Source organism: Corvus cornix, chromosome 3 (genome assembly GCF_000738735.6).
Source record: "Corvus cornix cornix isolate S_Up_H32 chromosome 3, ASM73873v5, whole genome shotgun sequence".
In the NCBI taxonomy this organism is placed as follows: domain Eukaryota; kingdom Metazoa; phylum Chordata; class Aves; order Passeriformes; family Corvidae; genus Corvus; species Corvus cornix.
Window position 1 is genome coordinate 33,917,643 of NC_047056.1, and position 22,134 is coordinate 33,939,776.

Here is a 22,134-nt window from a genome sequence, read left to right on the forward strand (position 1 = left end):
TTGGTTGTACCATCTGCAGGCTCTGAATGGCAGTTCTTCCTCCAGTCAGGGTATTTATGATCTTAATTGTGTACATTTTCAGTAGAATTCGTCTGCTTTTGAAATATGTGCTTTCATATTACCAGAGGACATCTCTTCTCTACTTGGCATCTCTTTTCCTGCTGCTTCTTGGTACTGTTATCTCTTGCGGGGCAAGCAGAAGAAAAAAAAATCGGGGAGGGAATGAGAGAACTTGGCAGTGTATGCCTTGCATCCTTATAGACTGTGGTTTGTTTTTAAAACAAGAGGGGTGTGTGTGAAATAAAGGTGGGAGAGGCAATAAAGGGCCCCAGAAGTACAGCCTAGAGGTTTTTAACTGCAGTGTTAAAGCAGGAGTGGTATCTGGGCTGCAGAGAACAAGTAGCTCTTAATTCTTTTTTTGTGTTTGCAGCCTTACACCTCTTTGACTTATGGTTTGTCTGTTTTCATTACTTCTCAGAGTTAATTTCTTCCTCCTTAATCTTTAGATTTATAAATATGGTATTCAGGTGTTTCTGAAGTTAATCTTCCTAAAGAACACAGTTTGCATGACAACTTTATTGACTTAATTTCAAGGCAATTAAATATCTATATAGAGATCTTAAAAGACATCATTGTAATAGATATATATGGTGTTCTGCTTTAAGCTTGAAGGTTTCTGTAAAGTGTTAACTGGCTGTTCCTACTTAAGTGAAACATTCATGCAGAGAAGTGAGGACTCCTTGCAGCTGGTCAAAAGTAACACCTTGAGGAGGACTTTCAGAAATGGGTTATCAACATAAATATTTAGTAAATTAAATTGAGTTAATCCTGAACATTGTTTTTGAGAAATAACTGCAATCACTAGACTGGAAAGATTGTTGTAATAAACTCAGCCATAGATGGTGAGTTTTAAAGCTGTTTTCACTCATGCTCATACTAACAGAATTTTCTTACACATTTGTTGAATGTGTAAAATAGATAGAAATATTCCTTTTATCTTTAACTATAACAAAGTCAAACTTGACATTTCTGTGTTCAACATACATAAATTTTCTTGGTTCATTTTTGGTTTTTGTTTGTTTATTTTGTCCTTTTTCCTCCCTCCCCCTCTGTCTACTATGTAGAGAAGCTGCAGGCAGTTTTGCAAATGTCCAAGCCGCAAATGGAGGTCTATAATGACAGTACTAACCTGGCATGCCGCAATGGACATCTCCAGTCAGGTGGGTTTGGTTTTACCAGCGCCTATTGAAGGGATGTCTCTCACTTTCTGGTGTATTACAAGGCAAAATAATGCAATGTTATATTCTGGCCCCACCAGCTTTAAAATAGAATTATTTATATTTCTGTTTTTAAAGACTTTGTGTAAAATTCATTCCATCCTTTCCATGGCTCTGACAACACTGTTTTATTTTGTAGTATTCAGTTTTCTCTTATGATGACTGTCCTGCAATTCAAGTCTATTTATTAAGGCAACATTTTAGAAAATATTTCTCATGTTATAGTCTTCAAGGAATTACATTAAAGCTGTTTTAGAAAGTGTCAAAGTCAATGTCAGATATATAGGTTATATGTTGTGCCTATATTAATTAGCTCTTCCTTTATGATATTGTGAATGTGCATTTGCATTAAGCAACTTTAAATTTCAGGGGGTTTTTACATCAAGAAAGTCATATGCAATTGAAATGATGGGGGAATGACAGCAGCTCTTGCATTTTGTCAAAGAACATTGTTTTAATCCTTTCCCAGAAGACTGAACCAAACTTACTAAAATAGCAGAAGTAAACTTTTTTGTCCATACACAAGGTGTAAAGTTATGGCGAGGTTTGTGAATTGTCTTTGGGGAATGTTTTAAGCCAGCAGTAAGCTGTTGTCACAAGAGTGATCTCAAATGATAATTTGTACAGTAGACTACAATGAAGTTAAATAAAACACAGAGCTAACAAGCGCTGGAATTCATAGAGCTTGTCTACTGGGTAAGAACAGTATTCAGTTTTTAAATTAAGTAAACTGAAACAGTGTAAACTACATGCTTTTCTTCTGTTTGTTTTTTGGGGTTTTTTAAGATCCATTTCTAGTTTTGAAGTCATCTTACTGTTTGGTTTTATTCTTTCTGAAGTATAACAAGTTGAAGTAGTGGAACTGTTTCATGTTAGGTACCTTTACATTACTGATTTTTGTTTTAACTGTGTTTGTCAAAAAAGTGTAGTTATGTAGATTGACCTTGAGAACACTCTGTCTTAAATGAGTCAGTACAACTCCTGGTTTTTTATCAGACTGGCTAGACACACTGTGAACAAATACATACATATACACACAAAAGTTGACAACATGTTCTATTTAATATGAACAGCTTTTTCTTTACACTCTTTTCTAAATATTTGCTTGTACTTTGTCTCGATGTATCTCAGAATAGAATACTGCAGAAGGTTAGACTGAACTTTCAGTCTTAAAAATTGTAATATACTTAAATCTCTTATTAACAAAGCATAGAAGATCCACTGGCATCTACTGGAAAGGGAGAAATGTTTTGCCAGCTCTGTGGCAGGTGTTTGTATTCACAGAAGTTGTTGTAGCAGAAGGTGGTCGCTATTGGTAAACTTGTGCAACATGGTATTAGCCCATTTACGTGTTTGGAGTCATACTCGGGTGATTTAGAGAAGATGATCCACTTCAGCCAGACTGTGGAGGAAACAGCTGCAAAGGGCTGTGCCCTTCTGGGAATGCATTTTTCTGAGAGTGTTCCCGCTTTCTGAAAAGGAGTGTGGGATAAGAAAGAATGTTCATTTACCAGACTCAGTGGAATCTGAGGAGAGACAGAAGGACTGAAGAGCATGTCACTAAAAAAATCAGGTACCAGGTGTCTACTGATTACTTTGAACAAGACTTCAAGAGGCTTGTTCCATTTCTACTTGCATTTCCATCTGCCAAAGGTAAACTTGAGATTTATAGTTTGTGGAAGTCAGAGGATTACCCAAAATACTGAATGATTGCAGCTGTGGGATGCCTGATACAGTACAATGAAAGGCTATTAACAAGCATCTGAATTTCTTAAATGGCTGGTGCCTATGCTCTTGTGCTTACTTTCTCTGTCTCTCTATTTGGGGTGTGGGGCAACGGCATATTTTTTGTAAGAACATACTAGTAATACACTTTTTCTTAAAAGCAGTGTAAAAAGGTGGTTTTGCTTCAATCTGCTGATCATCTTGCTGTTGTTCTTCTTTTATACATGTAAAATAGTATTTTCATATGGACAGCTCTAATAATTTAAAAATACAAAGTAGATGACCAAAATCGTAGAAAACTACAAAATCAGTTTGCAGGCTACTTCAGATAAGAGAACTGCTGTTACTGAGAAGGGAGAGGTACTTCAGAGGTATTGAGCCACAGGGCTCTGGCATAAGCTTGGTTTTCTATATGTGGAAAGTATTACCTGCACTGTTGCCTGATCAGGTTGGGCTTTTTAAAAGTTCAGGATTTTATGAAGTATGAGTCATAGTCATTCTTACTTTTAATAGGAACAAAGTGTATTTTTGCCCATCATTTGGTATAAAATTACATTGTTTTCTTTGATTTGCTTTAAAGGCCAGAGTCTTTACAGATGTTTTTGCTTCATAATTTTGTATAAGATTCTGTTCTCACAGCTATATTGCACATTTTTTATATTTCCAAAGTGTTACTGATTTGAGATTCTTCGTTCTCTCAAAATGCTATTTGTGTCAGCCTTCCTGACCAATTTACTTGATTCTAACACAAATTACTACCTATCCCTGTCTTCAACATTTGTGGTTTCCAAACTTACATGAATAGCTAGAGATTTTTCTTGAAAGTTTATCTTCCAGATTTATGCTGAGGTTTTTCAAGACCTCGTTGCAGTGGTATCACCTGCCCTTCAGTTGCAGGGGGCTGTGCAGTAACTTGTCTAAAGAGTAATAACAAGTAGCCTTGACCCAAACCTTTATTTTGAAATAATGTTAATTTAATATTCATCATTCTTCTTCTCATAGCAGTCTTAAATTAGATGTAAAACAATTTACCTGTAGTTTTTCCCCTCAGATGTACTTGCTTTCCTTTGCACTGTGGACTGTTGTTTTTTGTTTTTGAACAAGCTAGGGAAGGAGATTATGCCAGTCTTGCCAAAGGCAGAGTTTGAATTTTATGAACTCATTTACTAGTCATACAATATTTAGAGTATTACAGTAATTCTGGTGTACCATTTTATGTGTAAATCTCAGCATGATGGATGGCCAGAGAAAGCATTAAATTTCTCTTAATTACCTTGACATGAATACTGGGCAGTTAGCTAGTATTTTCTCTCAGTTTTCACAGGCAGGGAGTTGCTGGCCTGTCTTTAATAGTAGACATATATTGGCAATGTTTGTCATGCTGCAAAAGTTCTACTGTTAATACTGATGTTTTCCAAGGAGTTCCCCTAGTAGAAGAACAAGTAGCAGTAAGATTGTTTTTAACAGCATAATTTGACAAAAGCAGATCTTTGACTGATGTGTCTCTGTCAGTTCAGAAAGGAGAACAGCTGTAATTCCTGGCCTGTGTAACTGTGCTACCATTTAAAACATGCAGCGGGTCCTTCTTAGTTGCTGGAGCTTTCTGTAAAGTAAGCTTCTATTACTTGAATCTACTTATTTAAAAAATCTGAATTGAATTTTTGAAGAATTGCAATTTTGGGGGCTATTATGAATGCTGATCCCAAATAATGATCAGTCTTGCAATTGCTGCAAGTTTTAAGCAGCAATTTAAAGTTTTTTGGTTTTGTTGGTTTTTTTTAAATGCAACTACATACATAAAGTTACAGATAATTCTAGACAGGTAGATTTTTTTTTTTTTCCCCAACTTGGTGTCCACAGACCACATACAATAACTTGTTTTAGTCCCTTTATATTATTTATCAGTAGGCATATGTAGGGAATTTCTGAGGAATATTCACTCATGATTTTTAAGATGTCACAACTAAAGGCTGGAAATTGTTCTGAAATACTGGAATCGCTGCTATTACTTTGAATTAAAATGTTCTTTGGGATGCTTAAGAAGTTAGAGGCTAGTAGAAGCTTGTTTATTTACATGTGTTTTAATCTGGTTTAAATGCAGAAAAGAAAATATAATGGGTTTGCTTCTTAGAAATATAAAGGATGTTGTTATATTAAATAAATGAGCTACAGCTGCATATTTTTAAGATTGTTTTTGCATTTCCAGGTATTTAGTATAATCAAGCTTCTCTTAGATTTGTTCAAACATATTTGTACTTTATCTTTAAAACCAGTTTAATATAGTAAGTGTATATATTATATAATAACTTGTGACATTTCTCTCTTTAAGGGAGTCTGAAATTGAGTGCCTCTGTCTGAAACTTATCACAATTTAACCAACAGAAAACCCCAAACAAAATTTTACTACTTGCTTGTTTGTAATTTGTGTTGTGTGTGTGTTTGGGTGGCAGATTGAAATTGCAGGGATGCTTTCAGGACCAGACAGCTATTGTGTCTGTGTAATCCAGTGGTGTTAGCCTGGAGCTATAAAGTAAATTATTTTGTCCAGAATTAGAGAGTAAAATCAAACTGATTAAGCATCTATTACTATCCTATAAGTATATTTGAAGCAGACAATTGAACTTGTTCAGTGTTTCAAATACACTTGAAAAAATTCCGTGGTGTCTCTTTGTGATTAGAGCATATTTTAGGCACTTCCTTATTGCTTTAAACAGAACAGTGAAACATTTGGCAAAAGGCTGCTGGAGATATTGTGAGGGTTTTGAGGTCACTTGCTATGTATTTCCAGTCTTTCAGTAGGTGACAAATAAAAATGGGTAAAAAATGTGTTTGGGGGGTTTTGCATTTGTTACAGCAAAATACATATCTTGCATAATAGAGCTGTCTGACAAGTGATGTTCACTTAAACACCTTGTGCTTTAGAAATAGGTTAACTTCAGATAAACTGTAATTCTGAACAGTTTGTTAACATTTTTATTTGTTACTTCAATGAAAATTTGTATATAAAGTGAAATTTCCCTCTGGAATTAACACTCAACAAACAGCTATGTTCAGGAGCTGTTCATCAGTGCTTCTTTATGTGCTGCCCATCAGGACTGACAACAAAATGTGTAAACTTACTGGTCTTGAATCCTGGAGGCGCCGTTAGAGTAAATCGTAGTTTGTATTAAAACCTTGTTTCTTTTCCCTTCTTTCCCTGCTTCTGTTTCCAGCTTCCTGAAATACTCCTTACCTGTGCAATTTTATGACCCTCAAAATTGCAATATCTGTGTGTTGTTCTCAATGTGTGGGGGTAGTTCTGGTAGAGTGAGATAATTGAGCAGCATGTTAGGGTGAAGGACATGGAGAAAAACTAATTTAGGTTTTTGAAGCCTTCCCATGTTGACTTCAAGCCAGCTGTGCAAATGAGGTTGAGGTGGGCTAAAAAAACCCCACCCAAACTGAGTGCCACCTTTTGATTAAATTGGACCAGTCAAAGTGCTGAGTAGCTAGATGTTTTAATAGATTCATATACTGCTTTTTGAACTTGAAAGTTACTAACTCTGCCTAATTTTAAAGAGTTTTTGATGTCTAAATTCCTGTGCAGGAATGACTAAGTAACTGTATCCAGCTCTGGAACTGTGTGTGATTTAGTCAGTAGCCAGTTTTGGTGGTTTTTCTTGTTTTGTTTTTTCGTTTGTTCGTTTGTTTTTAACAAGAAACATTACAGGTAAATGTACTTAATTATATTCTTCAAATTGCCTTGTTTTTTGCATATTGATACATCAGCATTGTTTATTGTGACCACTGCAGAGTTTCTGTAACTCTAAAAAGGGCTGGATTTGTGGCTGAAGAAAGGCTTTAGAAGCTTTTTCACTGGGTTGTTAAGGATACCTGCAGGCTGTGTAGAGATTTGCTCCTGTTAGAATGTTTAAAGAGGCTGAGAGCGTAGTAACTATTAATTAATCCTTCCATGATACTGTTTGACTCAAGTATCCTTTGAATTTTTTAAACACAACATTTAGAATTACAAGGCTTTTTACTAAAAGTATTTTTCATTGAACTGCAATGTTCTAAGTTAAAAATTCTTCATAGAGTCACTAATTTCCTTAAAAATCAGAGCTCTTTGGCCTGTTCCTTAAGATTAGCAGGTCAAATTGAGTAGCAAGTTTCTACAATCCTAGTGAAGACACTTGTAGTGAAATCTATCTTGAGTTTCCTTACCTCTGATGCCCTTATTTCTCTTACCTAATAAAAAACCACCTTAATCCTTTTGAAAAGATATAGAATAAGACAGTATTTACAGTTTCTGTCACAGATGACGGTACTGTACTAGACAGTTTCCAGTAGTGTATTCCCACCACAAAAAATACTGTGATCTAAAGCTATGCTCTAATCATTAACCAGCCTGATCAACCTGCTTACTTGCTGTATCACATTCGTATCTCTTAATCTCTGATTTGATGTTTTACACTTGGCCATTTCTGTGCCAAGGAAGTTTATTTTATCATGTATGTCATACAGAGAGCGTAGACATCAAGTGCTATTTTGTTTACTCTGGATCAAAATGGCTTTTTGTAGTTTGATGACCTGTGGCAAATATTTCAAGTTTGTGTGTCACCTAATTTGAGACTTTCCTGCTTCATCATAGAGGTGAATAAGTAGTGTGAGTGGAATGTCTGGTGATGTTTCAATGTATTTTAAGACTTAATTTTTAATGTAGGAAGGTAAACTGCTTCAGAGCTGTCCATTCAGAATTTACTTACCTCTTGAGATTCCTAAAGTGAAAGCAAGTTGAAAGAAAAAGCATCTGACAGTCACTTGCAGGTATAACTATTGTAATTTTTCCAGATTAAAATGCCTTGGTGAAGCTTCTGTGTGGAAGGTGCTAGATAATGTTAGCTAGCATCCAATTGACTAGCCTGCTAATGTCACTTAGAGAATGAACACTGAATCTAAAGGCTTGAAATTTGGGGGTTATTATGATGATTGTTTTCAAGAGTTCTTGGGAAAGAAGGCAGCAGAACACAAGCCAGAAGACTTTGCTTCATAAGGAATAGATAGTGTTCTTCCCTTGATAACAGGACTGTTATGTCTGGCTTTTCTAAGATGGCTTACTAGGGTTCATTTTGAGAGCTCCTAAAAATTAGAATTTTAACTGTAGGTGGAAGCAGCAGTCAGTATCCCCTTAAAAACACTAAACCTCTTTAGAAATGTACGTTATTCTGCTCTAATACTGTATTATATGTTTCAACAATTCTATCTTGTAGTTGCAGTTGATGGTAAAAGTATGACTGCTGCCACTGTTCTTATGCCACTGGTTTTCTTTATAGAAAGTGGAGCAGTTCCAAAAAAGAAGGACCCCTTAACACACACAAGTAATTCCCTTCCTCGTTCAAAGACTGTTGCAAAAACCGGATCCACAGGCCTTTCAGGTCACCACAGAACGCCCAGCTACAGTGGGATATCATCATCTTCTGTGTCTAGACCAGCATCTAATCCTACACCTTCAACTCACAAGGTATGGTGAGGATAAATGTGGAAGTATACACTTGAAAAGTCAGTGTAAATTCCAGAACAAGCTTTGGATTTAATGCCTTAATTGCAGTGGTGTAGCAGCAGAAAGTTTTTTGAAAAAACTGAAACTCCCAAGTTTTTGGCCAAATCTCTTGAGCTAGGCTGCAGAGTGGATTTTAGAAATTGGAGGGCATCAGGTGGGTGCATGGGCAAATGAATTTTTAGTATAATCCCAGTAATAAATAGTACTTGTTTTTAAAATTGCCTGGGAAACGGAGTGAAAGTTATCTAGATGAAAAATAAATGTTACTTGCAGTATGTAAAAGATGGAGGGGAAAAAACCTCTTACTCCAGAACTAGAAGATTTTTTCCCCCACATGTTCTTCACTTCAAAGCATGAATGCACGCACAGGTTGTATTGCAACCACATTGAAAAGCAAATTATGGTTAGGCTGTGACTGAAACACAGAAGTCAGTCCTATACCATGAATACAGAAAAATACAGCATTTTTGTTGACCCATCTTTTCCCCTACCATCCTTATTCACAGTAAAGTAGAATGAAGAGCAGAATGGAGTGAACATGAATTCATGAATTATATCAGCAACATTGTAGCTGATATAATATGAAGGCTTTTAAGTGGCCTGTTACAAAGTATGACAGCAGTAGGAATTCTTGCTTATAGGTGTTCAGAACCTGAGATGGTTTGTGATGCTTATTTCCAGAGTATGCTGGGGGAAAATATTATAGTTAAATAAATTAATTATCAAACAAAAAAACCCCAAACCAAAGACCCTTCACCACTGGAGCCTAAGATATTCTACTTGTGCCTGACTAATGATAGTATGATTTGTGGCAAAATACAGCATTAGAATATTGGGTATTAACATGCTGTTTTACTGAGCAGATGAAATGTAGATTTTATTTTGTTCAACACTATACTTATAAAGTATTAATCTGGGGGTTTTGGTTTTTTTTTTCTTCCCCCCTCTCCAGGCTGCTCCTAAAAATAGCAGAACAAATAAACCTTCTACTCCTACCACTGCTCCTCGAAAAAAGAAAGACACAAAGATATTTAGAAATGTGGACAGTAATCTTGCTAATCTTATCTTAAATGAAGTTGTTGACAGGTAAGTATGAAGAAAAGTAGGCTTTTCAGTCCAGTAAATCAGTTTTTCATTCAGTACAATCTTGGTCCACTTGGAATGAAATTAGTGCTTCTACTTTGTTGTGGGTTTTTTTGAGGATCGTTTTGGATGGGGGTTTTTTTATTGTTACTTTGGCAAAAGGATGAAAATTCAAATCAGAAATGCTTGTGTTTTAAAATACTTAACAACATAAGTTGTAGCTTTTCTCAAAAGGGTTCTGTATAAATAGTCAAATGCATGAAATTAGTCAGCTGCAGCTGAAAAAGAGTATCTCATTGTTAGACTAATTAGTATTCCATTTCTTTGTTAGTGGGCCAGCTGTCAAATTTGATGATATCGCAGGGCAGGAACTGGCTAAACAAGCTTTGCAAGAAATTGTTATCCTTCCCTCTCTTAGACCTGAGGTAAGCAACTGGGTATTGTTGTCAATCTGTGACAGGATCAAAGAAATGTACTGTGCCTCACACATGAAGTGATGATTCTTGAATCCTGTTTTTACTGATTATGATTGCTAAGTGTAGCTGTGTGGTGATAGCCGACTTGGAAAAAGAGAATACAGGATTTATGTGTTAAAATACTACCGTGAAATTCTTGTCTTCTGGTTAATCAATGTTGCAGAAAGTGACTGGAGCAAGAGCTTTAAAAAAAAAAGAAACCCCCCAAAACCCCAGTCCTCAAACCAAATCAGCAAACCACAAACCCCTAAAAAAACCAAACAAAACCAAAACCACAGCAGCCCCACAATCCCATAAAAAAAAACAAACAGCAAAAGCAAACAAACAAAATTTCTCACTGTTTGTCAGGCTGACTATTCCAGATAGCTATAGCTGTGTGTCCAGCCCTATATGGCCATGTAAAGGACAAAGCCCAGAACTGGAAGAGTGAAATGGAAGAGCTTTGTATAGGTAAATTAGGTTGTGACACTATCTGATTGGAAAAATGTTACTGTTATTTTGGTCATCCTCTCTGTGAGGATGTTGGTTAAACACTCTGAATAGTTTATTCACAGATGGAGAGGACGCAAAGAAGTGGGGTGAACAAGCAAATACACTGAGGTATACGACATTTGAGGGCAGATTTCCTCTTTACTTGACTGTATGGAAATTGATCGTTAAGGCTTTTATTTATCAAAGATGGTACCTCAGCTACTGTGACTGCCTAGATTCAGGCCTAGTCTGTATACTACTGGAATTTTCTGAGCTACTTGTAAGAAAAAGTTAAATTGGTCATTTTCTAAAGCTGAACCTACTAAAAGTTGCAGTGCTTTTGAGGAAATAGCATGCAATGATTTCCTGCAGTGCACTCATGAGATTCCCACCTGGAGTACTGTGTCCAGTTCTGGGGTCTCCAGCACAGGAAGGGCGTGGACTTGCTGGAGCAAGTCCAGAGGAGGAACACCTAGATGATGAGAAGGCTGGAGCACCTCTCCTATAAGGAAAAGCTAAGAGAATCAGGGTTGTTAAGCTTGGGGGGGAAGAGAGGGCTCCAGGCTTGACCCTATTACATTATTTCAGTACCTGAAGGAGACCTACAGGAAAACTGGTGAGGAACTGTTTACATGGGCAAGTAGTGACAGGACAAGGGAAAATAGCTTCAAACTGAGAGTAGGTTTAGATTTGGATATTAGGAAGAAGTTATTCACTGTGAGGATGGTGAGGCACTAGAACAGGTTGCCCGGAGAAGTTGTAGATGCCCCATCCTGGAGTTGTCCAAAGCCAGATTGGAAGCTGCTTTGAGCAGTAGTGGAAAATGCCCCTGCCAGTGGCAGGGAAGTTGGAAGTAGATGATCTTCAAAGTCCATTCCAACCCAGCCCAATCTATAATTCTGTGATTATTGAAGAAAAATTACTGTTTGAACTTTGTTTGCTTGTGGGTCTCATTTGTCACATGGACAGGTGACTGGAGTTGCTCTGTGGTTTTCCTCTTAATGCAGCTACTGGTTTTGAAGCAGTATAGGGAAGAAACCTTCTAAACCTGGCATAGCATCACAGAAATATGAGGTGTAAGGAAAACAAAGCTGTAGCAACAAATGTGTGTGCTCAGATGTTGTTAGGCAGAAGGAAGATGTCATTATAGCATCTCTGTTACTACAGTGCAGTAGTATGTCAGGAGTGTTGTTCGTGATACTAACACAAGGAGCTGGGTTGGAGCTTGGAGTAGCTGGGACTCTTTTCTGGTAACGTGGTATCTTCAGTAAGGTTGTCTCATGTTACTGTAGCTAGCAATGGGCCTGACCTTGGTGTGGGTTGAGATGTAATAAGGACAGAGAATCCATGAATTTTTAACCTTTCCTTGGAAGTAGAGAGGGTTGGTTTTATTCCTTGTAAATGAACACACTAGATGTGGCAACTATAGGGGGATACTTAGTAAATTAACACTAGTTCAGTTTTAATCTTAATGAGTTTTGAACTCAAATTCATATTTAACAAGCCAATTAGTGGTATTTTTGTAGGAGAGCAAAAGTTGATGTACCTAAACAGGAAACACTGCAACTGTTTCAGTGGTCAGATGCTAATGAAATGGTAGCAGTTAGTTCAGACCATGTTTAGTATAATTAGTCTGTTAACAAAAACTTGAAAAGCTTAGTGTGTCTTAGTGATAAATGGCAATTGCAGGTGAACTGTAGGTGATGATCAAGGTGAGGAAGAGTTATAGATTTGATCTGGGCTGTGTGAAAATGGTGGAACTCCCCAAGAATTATTTCGGACAAAAGAAGTCAGACAAAAAAAATGCACATGGTGGTATGCAGCATGGAAAGCAGAAACACTGGAGTGTTCACTTAATGAATAGCCGGGTAACTACTTCTAGTGATTAGAGTCAAGACAAACAAAATGTTGTGGATGATGAAATAATAGAGTAAACATGTGTTGGTCGGTCATGACAGAAATAGAACACTGATAATGGATCTATTTGTTGTCATGGATATTGTGGAAAGAAATGCCTGCTGACAGTGCTGTTTACACATGGGATGTATATGAGATACCCTCCTATTGCTTTTGCTTGTTTATTGGAATTACTGGAAGCTGGAAGGGAGGGGTGAGTGTGAGACCAAAAGAGAAACTCTGGAACTTTTGAGGGAAAGTGCTAGAGAAAACAGGCAAGAGTAATAACTAAAAGTTATGTGTTCTGTGAGAATTTGTAGACTTGATGTGATGCTACATATGGTGGGGGCAATTTTATAGAGAAGGAAAGATGAATCTAGTGCAAAGTGAGAGAGAGGAGATGACTATCAGTAGCATAGAGAGAGTAGGTGGTTGTTAAGTAATATTTTAAATCATTTCGTTGGAAGCTTGTCTTCTCAGGTTTCATTTAATAAGGAAAGATGAAGGAGTTCTTCCATATGGAGTTAGTAGGAACACTACTTAGCTCTCCTACTATACACCTGCATTACTCCCTTTTTAACTGGAATTGATGCTTTAAACTCGATAGGCTAGTCTGTCTTGTGGAAAGTGTTTTAAACTGCTTTCACAGTGCATCCACGTGCAGAACAGTTACAAAGTAATTTAGCTGCTGTGTGGGAAACAATAGTGGTGTGCATTAGGTCAAGTTAGTAAGGGAGTGTAGTTCTCTCAAAGCCTGTACTGTTGTGGTACTGCTACTGTAAGTGCTAGCCAGTCAGCCCTTCCTCAGTCTTAAACCATTCTCTTGCAGAGGTGAAGCAGCATTTTATTCAAGTCTTTGAAGATAACTTATGATGATGGCCTTTTCAGTTATTTACAGGTCTGAGAGCTCCTGCTCGTGGTTTACTGCTGTTCGGCCCGCCAGGAAATGGGAAGACAATGTTGGTGAGAAAATTACTTCATGCTTGAGTTGATGGGCTTAAAATGTAACCACAAGGGGTGGCTTTCAGTTTGGGGCTTGGAGTAGTAAACTGTACATTCTTACAGAATATGTATTATGGTGTCATTTTATATATAAAAATGCAAAATTGCTCTTAACCCTGGGTTTTATGGAGGGTATTGCTAAACTGTTCTCTCTTTAGTTATTTTCACTATGACAAGTAATATTTCAAAAGTTAAACCAGCAAGTCCAGGTTTCATTTTCAGAGAGACCAAAAGGAAGTGGGTTAATTGTTTTGTACAGCAGTGATTAATCAGAAATTATCTGCTCTCCACTGAAACATACTAGAAGTACATTTTGGAAAGGGGGAGCTAGCACAGTAGCAAAAAAGGGGATTGTCTCACTTGCACACGGCTGTGCAAAGAGCGTAAGGGCTGTGGAACTGCTTGGCTGCAGGTTGTTTTCTCAGCCTGTGCTAGGTCCAGGGAGCTGGAGCAACACGACTGCCCATCAGCCAGGGATCGAGTGTCCTGGTGCAGCTGAGCCAGGCACATCGTCCTGCATCACATGGTGTGGCTGCAGCTGCACACTCTCTGCTAACACTGAAGCTGGATCAGCTCTGAAGTGCAGGAGTGTGAATGTTGAGCAGCTCATGTAGGCTCATCTGTTATGTTTGACATACTGGAACATAATTCCTAATCACTAAAATTAGACTCTATAACCAGGGAATCACCATTTCTTGAGTATGGTGAAACTGTTAAAGAAGAGGGGCAGTCTGAATGAGCATTCCAGCTGATTATTTTTCCTAGCTTTCCTCTGAAAACAGCTTTTGCATAGATAAAGGAAGGGAAAAACCACCATAATTCCAACTGATACCTTAAATTACCACCCTAAATTAGTTAAAACTGGCTTAGATGTCTATTCAGGATGAATTGAAAGGAAATGGAGACCTTTATTCTTCAGAAGGCAAGTTGTGGTTGGCTATGGAGCTAATGGGAGTAGAGAAGTCTATGGGAGTCTGAAAATTTCTCTTTTGGTTTGACTGCATATCCATTCTCATTTGTAAATGGCCTGGACAGAAGTTTTCTGTACCATTTACAAGGTGCTCCCTTTGAACAAATAGGGGTTTTCAAAATCAGCAATCAGGACATGAGTGTTCACTACAGATGCAGAGAACTATCTTCAATACAATGTTTTAAAAAGTACTTTTGCTTTTCCCCCTCTATTAGGCCAAAGCAGTTGCTGCAGAATCAAATGCTACTTTCTTTAACATCAGCGCAGCGAGCCTGACTTCAAAATATGTAAGTAATGGCTGTAAATTGTATTGATTTGAAAGCACCCATGCTGTAATTGGGGCTTAAGAAAGCCAGAGACTTCTGATGAGTCCTTGGCGAACTGTTAGCCTATAGTGAACATAGTTTTTAAAAAGTGACTTGTGAAGTAAAGAAATTTTGTTTTGCGCCTGTGATCAATCAATGTCAAAGGTTTTTGCAGCTCAGCGATGACACTGACAGTAATGCAGATGAGTGGTTGTGGGGTTTTTCATCTTTAAAAAGTGAATGAGTTGGGTCCCAGCTCTCTTTCACTGTGGTAATTTAGGCACCAAAATCTCTTGACAATTAACTCAGTTGTGATTATAATAGAAGTTGTAATGTTTCTTTTAAGATGTAAACAATAGCACTGTATGTACTGAACCAGTGATAATCTGAATATGTATAAATGGACTGAGTGTGGTTGATTACCAGCTAGGTTTTCTGTAGGTCCTTCTGTTAGTTGTCTTGTAAAAATTTTTAACCCACTCCAAAACCAGTTTATTGTTATTTTAGGTGGGTGAAGGGGAGAAACTGGTGCGTGCTCTATTTGCAGTAGCCAGAGAACTTCAGCCTTCTATAATTTTTATTGGTAAGACTGTAAATGTTAACTTTTATTTATTTTCTTAAATAATTTTGCTTACTAGAGATTAGTAAGTAATTAACTATTGGAATAGTTGGGTAAACTTCTTTTGGGTAATTCTGCAGATATGACCTGCTGGCCAATCAGTAGTTCATATAAAGCATGTTAAATTACTGTTACGTTATTTAATTGGTGGTAATAGTGGGAAGAGGTGCTCTCAAAAAGAAAAATACTGTACTGCCTTTACAGAGTAAGTCCATTAAACATCAAATATGCAAATGGGTTTGCTTGTCCTGAGTAGCAGTTTTCATCAGAAAGATTTATATATATATATTTTTTTTTCCCTCTCATCTGTGCTTGGCATTACCTCTTCAAAAGCCAACACATAACACAAGTTTTTAAACTTTCCTAAGATCTGTCTGGCTCCTAAGGAATAAAGATCTGGTCTTTCTTAATGGAGCCCTCTATTAGCAAAGGAACTTGGGCAAATACAAAGACTATGATGTGGTATGCTTAATTAAGATGTATTTCTTTGTTTTTTAGATGAAGTTGATAGCCTTTTATGTGAAAGACGAGAAGGTGAACATGACGCTAGCAGGCGTCTAAAAACAGAATTTTTAATAGAATTCGATGGTGTAAGTATTTAGTCTTGGTATTGCTTAATTTAGCTAAATTGCTAATATAGTGGGTGCCAGTACAACCTATAGGTGAATTACAAAGGATTTGGCTGCTGGGGCTTAGCTCAGCCTCCCTCCCACCTCACTGTCATCAGCAAACAGCTTTTTTTGGTTGTTCTGAATTTTCTACCTGCTTACTGTAATATTCTGGAAAATGCAGTCTGGACTGAAAGGTAGCAATCTGGAGATGAGCTGTAATAATGTGTTAGAAGATTATGGACAGAGAAGAAAGGATAACAGATGGCAATAGTAAAGGAGCTGTGAGGACAAATGTTCTTACAGGGCAAGAGGGACATTTGAGGGTCAGGGAGAGTTGAATCCATGTTTGCAATTGCATGATTTGATGAATCACTTCTCTTTATTCTAGCAAAGTAAAACAAGATTAAATGGCTTTTAAGTAGTTTTTGGTTTCAAAGGAATATGTCACAAGCATGCACTGTCAGGGGGTGAGACTTGAGGGATGAGGATTTCAAACAGACTAGTTCAGATGATATATATATGTACACACATATCTCATGTATACACAACTCTGACACATCAGAAAGATTAATTTCTGTGTTAGTACAACTTCCATTGAACTATAACTTTTTTCTTGGCATCATAAGCTAGAGAAGGCAGAATACAGTAAGAAGTATTTAATGGCATGAATGCAATACCTGGGAAGAGGAACTGGGTTTCATAGTGGAGCATGCGCACAAATGAGTATCAGGATATTTTTCTGTCACAGCACTGTTCTTGTATTGAATAATTTTAGTTTATGTTCCATTAGCACAGTGGAATATTGCTACAGTGGTGAAGCAACAGTAGTGAGGTACAGGAGGAGCAGATAACAATATGGAGAGACAGCAAGGTTGGGAGAAACTCCAAAATGGATGAATTAGGACAAATAATGCAATGTGACAGTGATATGCAGAAATTGTTACACACACATGCAGAGTTTTCCCTTAAAATAAAAGGGAAAAATAAGCATAATGCAAGGTTTGCTGACTTAATATTTAAGGTGTAACTATGTCATACAATATTTTTGGGGAACCTTTTGAACATGGTAAGGTAGCAGTGAACTTAAATCTGTGAAGAATTGGACAATAAGTGAATAATAATGTCTCTGATAGCCCAGTGTTTTCTCTGAAGTTTGGAAGGTCTAAGTCTCCATATTCTTGGGTATAAAATCAACTGAGTGAATTGGGAAGGAAATTGCTGTGTCTTTCTGCTATTATGATTATTTTGTAGCATATTTTGATTACTGGATTCCTGTGAGGCCTGTGTTAGATGGATCTCTGATCTGATTTTGTGGTTCTGGTTATATTTTAGTTTAAAGTTTTGTTTCTCACCCTGTAGGCTTCAAAACAATGTTTGGTGTTAAAACCCCAAAAAGTCTCTGGCTTTTTCAATATAATTATCTCCTGATGACTAAACTTACGAGTGCCTTTTATAGTTTTATAGTCTCAGTTTTCTCCAGCAAGACTTTTTTTTTCTTAACCTTTTCCTACTTTGACTTTACATTTATCTGAGGAATATTTTGAATCTACCTTAATGAGGAGGAAAAAAGCATTTATAGTGAGATCCCATCAGTGGGCTGAATACATGGCAAGTCTCTAACTGGTTTTGTTGTGTTTCTACTTAATGTAGACTGTGTAAACTGAAAGCTGTCTTGCCTTCCTACATTATATAGGTGCAGTCTTCTGGAGAGGACAGAATACTTGTGATGGGGGCAACAAATAGGCCTCAGGAGCTTGATGATGCTGTTCTCAGGTATCAAAATGTCTCTTTTTCTGAATATATAGTAAGATGATATTCACTAAGAACAGGTTTTGCTTAGTATCTTGGTGAAGCTTTGTAATAAATAAAAGCTGTTCAGCAAGGTTAAATTATTTAACCTCCCTAAGAGGGGCTTTACTCTTCTCTTTTGGGATGTGTCTGCACAACCACGATGGTCTTGGAATTGTCTGAAACAGCAGTACCTGTTGAGATCAAGTCGGTGTTTTTTAAATTTCTTGCATCTGTTGCTTTTTTGTTATTTGGATCTTAATGGCAGAATAAAGGAGAAAATTTAAACAGTATTCCAGATTGACCAAAAATCCAGTATTTCTTCGCTGTGAATATTGGACTTTTGACGTCCTATGCAACTGCAGATCTTGCTGTAGATTTGCCTTAGGACTTTTTTGCTAGAAGTATTCATACTTTATTCTCATTTCATTCTTGATTGAGGAAAATAGATATGTCAGCACTGCCTGAAGAAATTACTCCCAAAGACTTTTTTGTGTAAAAATTAAGAGATGCCTCATTTTGTTGCTGGTAGTCAGTGGTGTTTCTACCTTTAGGGTGTTTCCCCTCTGGGACAAGTCTTGTAACTTGAGATAAGAGTAAGGTGACACCAGTGGATTGTACATATTGTTTGGTTGGTTGTTGGTGTTTTTTTCAAAATCTGTAGTTCTGCTTCCTAGAATTTGATGATGGAAGTGAAATTTTGTCACTTAACCATACCAAATGTTAGATTTGTATGTGCTAAATAGTTATAGAACAGTGTGAACAATGTATGTATGTTTGGGTTTTTTCCAGACGATTCACCAAACGGGTATATGTGTCTTTACCAAACGAGGAAGTAAGTGCTGTTTTCCACTCATATTTTTAAGACACTTACATTCTTAACTTGCCCTCGTGGGTGATTACAGTTCTGTGAAATAACTTCTGGCCCAGCTTGACCATATACGCTGTGCATTAGTTCTGGGAACTATTTTAAGTTTTTGCCTTTTTTTTCCACTCATGCTAGTAGCAAATCTGATGGTAGCTACTCAGTATGTCTTGACTAGTGAGGTGTCGCTTACGTACTAGCAGACATGGGCAAGTCTGAAGTAGGACTTGCAGGAGCATGTTTGTTTAGCTGAAGGACAGTGTTTTATTGCAAAAGATAAAAGTAATTTTCTTAATGTTTTCCAGTTCAACAGGAGATCAGGATTTTTCATGAGGATTCTAATGGCTTCTTCTTGATACTAGTAATTAGGCCCTTGGTCTTGTTGTTATCCAATTCCTATCTCTGCTTCTGAAGAGATGATATTGTACAGTCTATTTGCACAAGCACTATAGGCAAGTTTAAACTGGTGAAGCACAAAAGCCAAACTGACAAAAGCGTAGTTCTGTTCTTGCAACACAATTTTAAGTGTTCCATGAAAATGAGTTTTACATCTGATAATTTTATCTTTTTCAGACAAGATTGATTTTGCTAAAAAATCTTCTAAGCAAGCAAGGAAGTCCATTAACCCAAAAAGAGTTGGCTCAACTAGCTAGGTAAGTATTTTGTAGCTATACTAAATAAATATATTCCTCTACTGCATTCATTCAGCCTGTTTAATTCATTCAAAATGTAACTAACGTAAATCATCCGACAGTGACAACATGAATTGCATGCATTTGGGGAAGATGGTTTCCTGTCAGGCTGTATGAAAGTGTTTTTATATGTGCATATATATATATATATATATGTGTGTGTGTGTAGGATACACCCAGTCAGGTTTCTGTTGAAACATGCTCATCAGCTCTTTCCTTTGAGGAGGACAGAGGGGGGGGGAGGCTTCTTTCCACCCATCCCTCAAGCAGTCCAGCTCTCCTCCCTGATCCAAAAAGGTAGCACCAGTTTTGCACTTGGTGTTCATTTCAAATAAAAAGCAAGTTCTCTTTGCTGGTGCCTCACTAGGCTTGTTGAATGTATTACCAACATAGCAGACAAGCACTGGATAATTTTAGATTCTTTTCACTTTCATATTTGATTGGGAAAATGTGGGTTAATTTTTCCCTCCTGTTATGAAACGGAGTTGTTTTATGTTTTTCATCATTAAGATTGAGACAGTACTGCTGTTAGTCACCTAAATCTAATAATGGGTGTGAAGGAAGTTAGACTAAAAAGCAGGTAGGGCAGGAAGGAGTGAAAACAGAGCATGAGATAACAAAGATATGCAGGTAGATGTACTTCAGTCTGTTTCTCTTTGTGGTAGTACACCAGACATTAGTAGAGTCTTGGATGTAGCATTTGTCAGCCTCTTAGTAATATTGCAGAAGCTGATGTGTAATCCAGCTGAATATATTCTCTCTGTACTTGAAGGCTGTTAGCTCAGGCCACTTTTAGGCTGCAGTAATAGCTAACTGGAGGAAAAACACAGTCAGTGTCTTGTATTCTAGACTGCAAATATAAGAACCAAATTACAAATGCAACTTGAGTACACCTATTTTAAAGGGTTTAGAGAAAATGTAAAAGTTGAGCATCCTGCCTGCTTTGTTTTCCGTTTTTCTTTGTTTTGAAAGAGAGAAGTATTTAACCTCCATTATGATTTTGTGTTCCTTTGCTCCTCTGCAACTTTTTCTGTAAAATATGACAGACTTCATGATCTCCAGAAGACTAAGCTCTTGTTACTGCAGCTAGCCACTGCTCTGCAAGGGTGGGGTTTTTGTTTTTAAATTTTCCTACTGTACTACTTATTTTTTCTTATGTTGGCATTTTGTATTGGTGGCTTCCTGGTTCAGTGGAGGCCTTTATTCTTCAAAGTATTTAATTGGTTCACTTGGATATTAAGTCTAATTCTGGAAAAGCTCCCACAGAGACTGGCTTCTTGGTTTGATTTTTTTTTTTTTTCTTTTTACTCCCTCTCTTGTAGTTCTGAGGATTTGGATGATTTGCCAGGTTTATTAAAATAACAAACAAACCCTAGTGGATAGCAGAATTTACCTTCCTTTCAGTTCCCTTTGTATCATATTAAACCCGTGGTACTGGGTTCTCTCATTGTACTGATCAGATTGAATGAGTACAGGACAGTTGAGGTTTTGGTGTTACAGTAATCTGATAAATGCCCATCAACTGCTGGTACAGAATTCTCGTAACAGTAAATGTGCTTGAGATCAGTTTTCATCTACAAATTCTAGTTGCTACCTTTTTTTTTTTTCTAGAATGTTATTTAGGACTTGAATATCTGTACTTCAAATTTAATCGTGAAAAATCACTTGCAGTGAAATGCAGATCACTTAGAGTGAACTTCTGATTTATTAAACTTGCAAAATAACATTGAAGTAATACTTCTGATTAAGTAACATTTTGATTATCTGCAATTAAATTGGTGTGGTTTGAAGCAGGTTTTTGGTTTTTTCCCTTCCTCCTTGACCCCACTTTTTCCTTTGACAAAGAATGACAGATGGATACTCTGGAAGTGACCTAACTGCATTAGCGAAGGATGCAGCCCTAGGCCCCATTCGAGGTAAGCTGCAGAGATTTTTATTCAGGTTTTGACATTAGAGATACATTTTCTTACATCTTTCTAATCCTCAAACCTCTGAAATGAAACTTTTTACATTGGATTTTAGTCTGTTCTTCATAATAGCATCTTTGTAAGATTTACTTACACAAAACCCTTCAGTATCTCACCATGTGAAACAGAAAATTTTTGTGTTGTAGGAGAAAAGCAGTGTGAAGTGTTTCTCAGTGATTTGTGGGGTTTTTAACTAGTGTATCTTTCTGAGGCTGGTGTCAGTTCTGTTGTAGCTAAATTATTACTTGAATAGCAATTGCTGATTGCATTACTTGTTTTTATAAAGTGGTCAAATCTCTTTCAAGTCTAAAGGAAGGAAAACTGAAAAAGAAGCAATTTTGTGGGGTTTTTCTAGATACAGTTTGAATGGTATGGCTTTTTATATTTTTAACTCCTAATGTTGAAGTGTGATTCAGATGAGAACTGTGAATGAAATAGAGTTTTACTTATATTTGTTCTCTCTCTGACATTTTCAACTTGGAAAAAACCACTGTTGTAATGTGAATATTTTTTTCCAATACCTCCTCTCTTTGTTCTGTTTAACTAGCTAGTTATGTGTCCAGTAGCCACATCTGAAGGAACTGGTCTTGTTTAGTGGAGATTAGTACTGGGATTTTTGTGTAGAAAAGATTGTGAGGACTTGGTATTAGTTTTCTGTTTGTAGACATACTTGTTGAATTTGTAAAGCACGTCTTTCACAATCCTGTGTAATAACTGGGAAACAGAACTGCGTTAAATGGCTCTCATAAGAGACATCATGTCTCCTAAGAATTTGAATATATTTATTTAGAGTGGTGGAATTAGTAGTGTATGCATTTAGGTATGGAGGCTTTACTTTGCTGACAACT

General features: G+C 37.0%; 1 protein-coding gene across 1 annotated transcript in view; it reads left to right on the forward strand.

Moving 5' to 3' along the window:
* SPAST (spastin) overlaps positions 1-22,134 on the forward strand; it is a 39,962-nt gene that overhangs the window by 10,124 nt on the left and 7,704 nt on the right. Inside the window, 12 exon segments of the mRNA XM_039568722.1 lie at positions 1,125-1,220; positions 8,315-8,502; positions 9,494-9,627; positions 9,956-10,049; positions 13,356-13,430; positions 14,655-14,726; positions 15,252-15,327; positions 15,862-15,953; positions 17,668-17,747; positions 18,555-18,597; positions 19,201-19,280; positions 21,165-21,235. Coding sequence (XP_039424656.1) covers positions 1,125-1,220; positions 8,315-8,502; positions 9,494-9,627; positions 9,956-10,049; positions 13,356-13,430; positions 14,655-14,726; positions 15,252-15,327; positions 15,862-15,953; positions 17,668-17,747; positions 18,555-18,597; positions 19,201-19,280; positions 21,165-21,235 — 1,101 coding nt within the window.